Raw genomic sequence first — 9,765 nt, forward strand, 5'->3', positions numbered from 1 at the left:
TCCCATTTTCTGAAGAAGGGTCGAGGCCCGAATTGTCAGCCTTCCTGCTCCCCTGATGCTGCTTGGCCTGCTGTGTTCATCCAGCTCTACACCTTGTTATCACAGGTTAGGCTGAATTGGTTAGGCTGAATTGATTTGGCTGTCTGTTTCCATGTCTTAACACTGGCAACCAATACTAGGGACTGACATCTCTGTCAGGGCCAATGTCTTTCAGATTAGACTTGAAACAAATGCCCAACAAACCTCTCAGGTGGATGTAAAAGGTTCTATGGCATGATTCAAGGAGCAGAGGAGTTCTCAGCATCTTGGCAAACATTTATCCCTAATTTTTTTTAAAAATCCATTGTTACATTTGTTTGTAGGGCTATGCTGTTTTTAAGTTAGCTGCTTCATTTCCTGCATTACAATAGCGACTACACTTTAAAGTGACTAATTGACAATAAACATTTTGGGAGGCATGAAGGATGCAAAAGAATTACATAAAATATAAAATTTTTTTTTTTTTTTGAAGGAAACAGGAACCAGCACAGCATCATAGGATCATTCACACAAACATCTGCACGATAGCGGTCTTAACCTTGCATCTTCCATTCGATAGTTTTTGACCATCAGACCATATGTACCATCTGAAGGGCTGAGCAAGATCTGCCTTCTTAGCTCCCACTGCCACATTAAGAAACAATTAATGAAAGGAGAAAGTTTCTCCCAAGAATGCACTTGCCAAACACCATGTCATTCACAAATCTGGTGTTGTGTAAAGGTCTGAAATGGCAAGTGATTTCAAAGGCTTTTTAAAATAAATGCTTAAAATCCCAACAACTACAAACAGAAGCTCTTCTCAGAATCTCTTGTGTTAAGCATAACTACTTTATGGAATGAATAGTACAGCTAGACACTCATCAATCCAGGGTGCTATCAATTTCCTTTGCCCTTATCCATCAGCAGAAACCAAAGCTTTTTAACCACTGATGGTTAACACATTCTCTTCCCCCAGCATGTAAACTATGCTGATCAGAAGCAAAACAGGAAGTCTATTCTTGGACCAAAATCATAAGCAGACAAAAAAAAAAATAGAATTGAATGAAAAGGTCATAACTGTTTTTCCTTCTTGTCCCATAAAGGGGTTCAGGGGACACAAAACCCAATATACTGCATCAATTCTCTGGAGGACGTTCACTTCTTTCCACTTGCTCCTAACATATAGCATTTCAAATAGCAGACAAACCAGTCTTCGTGAACACCCTACTTGTGTGGTTTTGCTGGGTCATTTTAGAAGGCAATTAAAAGTGTGGACCTGGAGTCATATATAGGCTAAAAGCAACAAGAGTAGATTCCCATCCTAAAGGGATTAGTGGACTGTAATAATAGACATTTTACTGAAACTAGTTTTCTTTAATTTTTAAGTTATTAAAAATCAAATTAAATTTCTAAGGCTGCCCATTAGGACTTGATTTCACAATTTCTTTTCTGTCTTTCCAGATTGTTTGCCCACGATTTGACTGAAGTCCAATACCATAACCAATATACTAGTATAACCCTACACAAATGTGAAAGTGGTACATCTAAAATTGCTATCCATTAATGGAAAGCCTTTCCAAAAAAATTGACATTTCCTCTTAACAATACCTTTCAATAAAATTGAACATCAACTACTGACTACAATCCTAGAAATGAAGCACAGCGGCATGATATCTGGACTGGACCGTAAGCATTAGTTTGTAGATCACATATAATCCATAAAGACACCTTGCAAGCAGTTACAGTACTACTCTGGTGAAAACTCTGAAGAGGAAAATTAAGTTTGGAGAAACAAGTGTGAAGTATTGATGGGGTGGCTGTAGCAAAAATGGATTTCACTACACTGGAGTTGAATGCAGTTACTGGGTATGCATTTTATGTTAGGAATAGAGTTAATCTAATGTCACTGGAATTTTGTTTTTAAAATTAAGAAACCTGTGTCAAAAGGGCCATTGTACTGGAAGACTGGCACCTACTTCACTTGAGCTACTTGGTACCTGATAGGATTACAGAGGTTGGAGATTGGACAGCACACTTCAGAACATATCTGATCTGTAATACTCCACTTAACAACCAAATGATCGGTATGTTGACAACTCTTGGAATGGCCATCTGTTGGGTGTGGCTAGTGCAGCATGTTTGCTCAAGCTTTCAACTCACTTCTACAAATGCCTGCTTACACTTTGGTGTTGTGACTTCATCCAGTGGATCATGACCATTTTGGGAAGTGCTTTGGACCTTTGCGGTATCATAAAATTAATTTCAGCAGACCAGTTTCCTTGAAATACTTTGATTTGATACCAGAAGGAACTTGACACCAGCATTTTAAGTTTCTCTTAAAGATAAAAAGGTGAAGTCACCATAATCTTACCAGACCACAGGGCTGCTCTGTCAGAGAGAAACGATTGGTGGTGGTTTAACCTGAGGGTCACCAGGAGAGTCCATCATGGTAACCTCAGCCAGTGCTGGAATTGAACCCACCCTGGTGGCATCACTCTGCATTGCAGACCAGCAGTCCAGTCAACCGAGCTAACGGACCCCTGCATTTTTCTTAACGGGGCAGAAAAGAGAGATTGAGAAACAAGATTTTGCCCGAGTCAGACTTTTTTTTTTTTTTTTTACAAAAGTGAGCCTGCACACTCAATTCATCCAAGAAGAAGATCAGGCCAAAGGCACCTGATATTTCAAAGGCTATGGGCCCTGATACCATTTCAGCAATAGCACTGAAGACTTCTGCTCCAGAATTTGCCACATCCCTAACCAAGCAGTTTCAGTATGGCTACAAACACTGTCCCCATCTGGCAGTATAGATAATTGCCAGGTATGCCTTGTACACAAAAAGCAGGACAAATCCAATACAGTCAATTACCATCCAATCAATAAAATGATGGAAAGGGTTTGTCAACAGTGCTAACAAATAATGTCCTCGGCCAACCATCTTCAACTGCTTCATCAACAACCTTCTCTCCATAAAGTCTGAAGTGAGCACGTTCGCCAAAGACAGCAATGTTCCGTACCATTCGTAACTCCTCAGATACAAGTGCAGCCCATGTCTAAATGGAGCAAGACTGAACAACACCTAGGCTTGGGCTCAAAAGCAGGAAGTAACATCCGCACCACACGAATGCCAGGCAATTTCCATCTTCAATAAAGAGACAAACTAACAGTCATCCCTCGACATTCAATGGCATTGCTTGCACCAAATTCTCCCACTAACATCCTTGAGGTTACTGTTGACCAGAAACTGAACTGGATTAGCCATATAAGTACAGTAGCTACAGGAGCAGGCCAAAAGCTAGGAATCCTGCAGTGAGAAACTCCCTTTGTAACTCCACAAAGCCTGTCCAAAAGGCACAAGTCAGGAGCATGATAGAATACTCTCCTGGGTGATGCAGCTCCAACACTCAAGAAGCTTGACACCATCCAACACAAAGCAGTCTGTTTGATTGGCACCACATCCACTACTAACGCTCAATAGCGACAGTGTATACCATCTACAAGATGCACAGCAGAAATTCACCAAAGCTCCTTAGATGGCACCTTCCAAATTCACAAGCATTTCCATCTAGAAGAACAAGGGTAGCAGATACTCAAACACCAGCACCCACAATCAGACTGATTCCTGGGACGGCAGTTCTGACATATTAAGACAGATTGGATTGGTTAGGACTACATTCACTGACATCTACAAGAATACAGGGGTAATGGATAGGAACCTCTATCAGGACTAGACAGGGTAAAGGTAGGAAGGATCTTCATGATGACTGGGAAGTCCAGAACCAAAGGTCACAGCCTAAAGATATGGGGTAGGTCATTTAGGACTGAGTAGGAGGAGGAGGAGGAAGAGGAATTTCTTCACCGAGGGAGCGGTAAGCCTGTGGAATTCTCTGCCACAGGACAATTCAAAAGGATATGGGGAGAAAGCAGGAACAGGTTTCCGAAGAAGGGTCACCGGACCCAAAACGTTAACTGATTTTTTTTCTTCACAGATGCTGCTAGACCTGATTCTTTTCCAGCAACTCCTGTTTTTGAACATGTTTCTGAGTTGGATGATCAGCCATGATCATACTGCATGGCAGAGCAGGTTTTAAGGGCTGAATGGCCTACTCCTACTTTCTCTGTTTCTATATTACCATCATGCCACTCACCATCATGACTTGCAAATATACACTGATTCCTTCACTATCACTGGGTCAAAATCCTCAAGTTCCCTCCCTAATAGCATGGGGGTACTCAATACACATGGATTGCAACAATTCAAGAAGGCAGCTTATCACCACTTTCACAAGGATATGTCAGGTTGGGTAATAAATGCTTGCCTAGCCAGTGATGCCCACCCCATGAGTGATGAGTGAATAAAAAAAGGGCATAGACTGTATCTGTAGATAAACTAAGGAAAAAAAAAGTCAAAAATCTGTTCATACAGGGATATCAGTAGGCTCAAGATAGTGGTTAGCAAATTGGACTTGTGTTGCAGAGACAGGTGATCAAATACCACCAACTCAACTGAGGATTGTATATTCAATTAACTAAATAAATCTGCAACAAATAAAGTTAGTATTAGTAACATTTATCGCGAAATGACTATATTGTCATTAAAATGCATCTGTTTTACTGATGCTCTTTGGGAAAGAGGTTAGGTAAGGACAAAACAATCTGGCCTCTGTGACTCCAGCCCCACAGCAATGTAGCTGTACCTTAACTTCTTTCTGAAACCGCCTCACTAGTCATTTATTTTAATTCAAGGTGACAGTTCATCAACTCCTTCTCAAATGCAATTAACACTGATCTTGCCATTAATGCCCACATTCATTAAATGAATAGAAAAAAAAAATGCAGAATGCTTTACCACAATTGAATTTTAAGGCTTGACAGGATCATGATTACAGGGAATTGGTTATATACTTGAGGTAAAGGAATAGAAGAAATGATTTTACCATGTTCTGCCACATCTACATAACTCCAAGATTGCTGCACTCCTGCAACTACAATCTCTTACAAATCTCTACTTTTAATTGCTCTGCAACTGGCAGTGATGCTTTGAACTTCCTGGATCCCAAGATCCGAAATTTCTTCACTGAACCTCTGAGTATCTTGACCTCTGTGTCCTCCTTTAAGATGATCTATAAAACCTCTTTGAGCAAGCTTTTGGTCACCTTTCTTACCATCTCCTTATGCAGCTCAGTGTCAAATGTTGTTATAAAACACCTCCTGTGGAAAGGGTACCACCATTAATGTAGTGAAGTGCTGCAAAATAAATAACCTTAGTTGATTCAGGAAAGGGACAAAAAAGTAAAGGAAGTAGTCTCAAAAGAAAAGCTTGCATCAACACAAGCCTGCATAAGAAACTGAGTGATGGTTAGGAAGTAGCAGGTGCTCGGTAGAGTTGCTCAGTGCAACAAGAAAGAAATAATGAGTGGAGTACTATAAGTTTGCTGTTGAATCCATTACTGTTTATATACTTGGGTGGACGCACTCAACGAAAAGGCAGAACGTGACCTATTTTGATGCATAAAAGCAGCTGACAGTGAGTTAATATGGTAAAAGCGCAAGCAGGGGCATGCAAGAAAGAAAAAAGAATGAAAGAGATCTCTTTTGTGCAACTGTTCTAATGATTTAAGAGTTTTCACATGTTTCACTGCTGAATTCGGAAAGATACATAAATGCTAAATCTCCTATGGCATCCTGGACAGAGTATGTTCTGCAAAACACATTCAAAAGAACACTAGCATGGAAAATTTTGTCATTCATTAACCATATGTGAATTCACTATTGTTTAATAACATTCATTAGCGTCTGTAGCTTGGTTACAGAAATTACGTGAACACTGGTTACTTTACACATAAGTCAATTAAGAGCATGCAGACACTGTGGCTATAACATTTTCTATTGTTGGAGTGTCTACAATAAAGTTCCAAATGGCAACAATTTCTTCATTCTGACCTCTTCCAATATGACTCAAGTTTATGTAGCATGTGAGACAAGATAGGAAATACAACATATTGGGGTGACCTTGTAGAAGTCTGTAAAATCATCAGGCATTGGTAAGGTAGATACCCAACAGCTTTTTCCCCACGGTAGGGGAGTCTAAAACTAGAGGGCATAAGTTTAAAATCAGAGGCGAGAGATACAAAAGTATCTAGAGGGGTAATTTTCTCCCCCCCAAAGAGGGTGGTCAGTGTCGGAAATGGGCTGACAGAGGTAGAGGTGGTGGCAAGTGCTATTTAAGAAACGTTTGGACAGGTACATGGATGGGAAAGGTGTGGAGGGATATGGACCAAACACAGACAAATTGGACTAGTTTAACGGTGAAAACTGTGCAGCATGGACAAGTTAGGTCGAAGGGCCTACTCCATGCTGTAAACCTCTATGACTTTATATGGAAGATTTAAGTAAATACTTGCAAATCTCTTGTACAATTGCCTATAGTGTAAGAGTTTTCACTTTTATAACAAAAGCACATTATCAACAAATAGACTGTGAAAAGTGTTACAGGAAATAGGACAGCATGCCAAGATCACTACTTGTAACATTACAGACTTGCACAAGGTCTGTGTATAACTAAGTGTTTAGTAATATATTTCACACATGTACCCTTTATCTAAGTTGATAAGCAGAGGGGTTCAAATCTATTATAGGGTTTTGGTATAGTAAATAGGGGAATGTTTATCTCTGGCAGGCCAATCAGCAACCAGAGTGCACATATTTAATAAAATTGGCAGAAGAGCAAAGAATGAGACTTTTTTTCAAAAATACAAGCCCTTGTGATTTGGACTATGCTTCCTGAAAGGATAGTGGAAGCAGATTCAATAGTAACTTTTGAAATAAAATTGAACATACATTTAAAAAAGGGAATTTTCAGGTCAATGATAAAAGAGCCAAGGGTTGGAACAAAATAGATCTTCTAAACTGTCAGAAGCAGTAAAAAAAAAGGGCCAAATAGACTCATTCTGTGCTGTAGGATTCCAGAAGTCCAAGTTTCATATTCCCATTAGCCATCTTTGCTTAAACTAACTATGCCACAGACAGAAAGAACTGCAGATGCTGGCGTCAGAGATAACACAGGGTGGAGCTGGAGCTATGGAGCTACACAGCGCCAGGTAGCATCAGAGAAGCAGGCACGTTGACGTTTCAGATCGGGACCCTTCTTCAGAAAACCGAAAATCAACTTTCTTGCTCCTCTGATGCTGCCTGGCCTGCTGTGTTCCTCTACTAATGCCACATCAGTTTTCATTCTAAGTTCTTATTCTTATTTTCAAATCATTTCATGGTTTAGCTTAGTGATTTTCTCCTGCCTCTGCAACAGTAAACAGTCAACCCTCACTTCCACTGTTGATTGTTTAGCCACTACATATTCAGCGTCTTGAAGTTCCAAATCTGCCAGTTAAATCTCCACTTAAACTTCAGATTTCTTCAGGGACTTCTCACTTTTTTCCCTTTTTCCACTGCATGCTCAAGTGGTAATTGTAACCCCTTCTACTGTAAATATTTTTTCCACTACACAAGACATACTGTCAGGTTGTGCTGTCATAATTCTGATTATCCTACTTAACTTCACAATCAAGCCCAAAAATAAGATCAAGAGGAAATCTTACAACCCTTTGAATCTGTTTCACCATTCAATAAAATCTTCTGTTGCAATTTCATGCTTGCTCACTATATTCCTCAATTCAGGAGTCAATCTCCTTATTGCAGTTTTGAATACATTCAGTGATGCAGCTCCACAATCTTCTGAGGTAGAGATTCACAACCCTTTGAGTGAAGAAATTTCTCATCTTAGTTACAAATAGCCATCCACTTATTCTCAAACAGCCACCCCTTTTTTTGGCCAGGTATTAAGACAGTCATGGTCAGCACTGTCAAACTCTTTCGGAACCTTATATGTTTCAATGAGATGACTTCTAAATTCCAAAGAATATAGGTCCAATTTACTCAGCATCTCTTCATTGGAAAGTTCCCTAATAATTGACTAAACCTGTATTCTTGAAATCAACCTAGCATTCTCTCTACTGCCTCCAACAAAACATAATCCTTCTTTGACTAAAGTGACCAAATTGTACACAGCACTCCAGTTACAATCTTACCAAAGTCGGATTTAATTGCAGCAAGATGTCTGCAATTGCTATTCATTTTCAATGTGATATGTTTACCAAAATAATGATGGTTATTGACTGTCCAGTTGCATTCCACTTACTTCTGAATGAACATCTAGAATCTATATACAAGTTAGCTATTTATAGACGACTTAAATGCAAGAAGTTTACTATAAAAGGATCTGACCACAAGGACATTCTAAATGGTTACATTTATAGGCATTAACTCAACCTTTATAACATATAGTCTGCCTTAGTATCTAGATAACATGAAGAGGAGCAGGCACAAATTCTGACTTGACAGTTACAGCCATTTGCACGTGTTGTGGCTCGATTTGCATGAACGCTTCTAACATACCACTAGCTAAGGAGAATGCAATGACCGTAAAGTACGCCAAGAGGTTTGTAGATGCAACCGGAACTAATTCTGACCACGACTAGTTTACCACAAATCATACTTAGACTTATGAAGTGGACAATGATTAAGAAGTTATTGGTAAATAACTTCATATCTCCGCAGTGGTTGCTGGCTAGATGTAGTACCTACTCGAAGGAAAGCAAATATTGGCTAGGAAGCGGGCTTGTTGTAGTTACTTATACATGACCAGGTATCATTCTACTGATAGTAGGAACTGCCGATGCTGGAGAATCTGAGATAACACGGTGTAGAGCTGGATGAACAAAGCAGGCCAAGCAGCATCAGAGGAGCAGGAAGGCTGACGTTTCAGGTCGAGACCCGAAACATCAGCTATCATTCTACTGATATTGTCTGGAAACAACTGTATCATAAAGAGAACTTTACGACCTTTACGACTTCACTATGTGATTCCTGAAGTGTTGTATTGTCCAATTGGTCATATGTAGGAACGTCTCGGTCTACAAGTGGCCCATCATTAGATAACGGGGTGGGGGAATTGCTTTTGGCTGGAGCTGCAACGGACACTGACCTGGTGGCCCGGCCTGCGGCCTCCCGGTTATTTTCACGAACTGACTGAGAAGCAGCGGCTCCGACATCCCCACACAGCGGCCGGACCCGGCAGTGGCCGCCGAGCGACCCGACACCCGGGGGAAATAAACCCCCCCACCTCTACTCCCGCCCGCCTGCCTCAAAATTAAATTAAAATTAAGCCGGTAGTGCCCTGGCGCTGATCAGACTCAGACCCCGCCGCTGCCTCACGGACAAACTCCGGCTCACATCCCACTCTTCATCCTCCCCAACCCCCCCCCACAACTTGCACAACATAAACAGGCCGCCGCCACAGCCAATCACCAACTTACTCTTCACCAGCCCGCCCAATCGCCGCCCACCTTATTGTGAGGTGGGCCTATTAAGTGACAACCAATCGAGCTCCAAGTTAGCCCACTTCAAGGATCCGACCGCCCTCCCCCTTAACGGAGAGGCGATGTAAGCGAGCGCCGATGTAATCGTTCACATTGGCCTTGGAGCAAACGATTCGCGTCTTAGACCATCTCCCGTGGCTTTGCACGAAGGGGGATTTTGAGGGTTACGGTTAGGCACCTGTAAAGAAATAACTTGCATCTAGACAGCTCCCTTTCGTGGCCTCAGGACAACCCCAAAGCGCTTCACAGCCAATGAAGTGCCTTCGAAGTGTTGCCATTGTTGTAATCCAAGGAAACTTCAGCAGCAAAATGT

At 41.1% G+C, this 9,765-nt stretch overlaps 1 protein-coding gene across 5 annotated transcripts in view; it reads right to left on the bottom strand.

The window, feature by feature from the left end:
- Nucleotides 1–9,745, bottom strand: part of klhdc10 (kelch domain containing 10) — a 29,978-nt gene extending 20,233 nt beyond the window's left edge. The window contains exon 1 of one of the 5 annotated variants that reach the window (XM_048610213.1): nt 9,631–9,745. In XM_048610213.1, the coding sequence (XP_048466170.1) occupies nt 9,631–9,730 (100 nt within the window). In that variant the 5' untranslated portion in view covers nt 9,731–9,745. Of the gene's footprint in view, nt 1–9,058; nt 9,371–9,630 lie in introns of those variants that run through there. The other 4 variants (XM_048610214.1, XM_048610215.1, XM_020516507.2 and 1 more) reach the window with 4 other exon arrangements.
- Nucleotides 9,746–9,765: the final 20 nt, after the last annotated feature.

The sequence above is a fragment of the Rhincodon typus genome, chromosome 22, assembly GCF_021869965.1.
Source record: "Rhincodon typus isolate 14 chromosome 22, sRhiTyp1.1, whole genome shotgun sequence".
Classification (NCBI taxonomy): Eukaryota; Metazoa; Chordata; class Chondrichthyes; order Orectolobiformes; family Rhincodontidae; genus Rhincodon; species Rhincodon typus.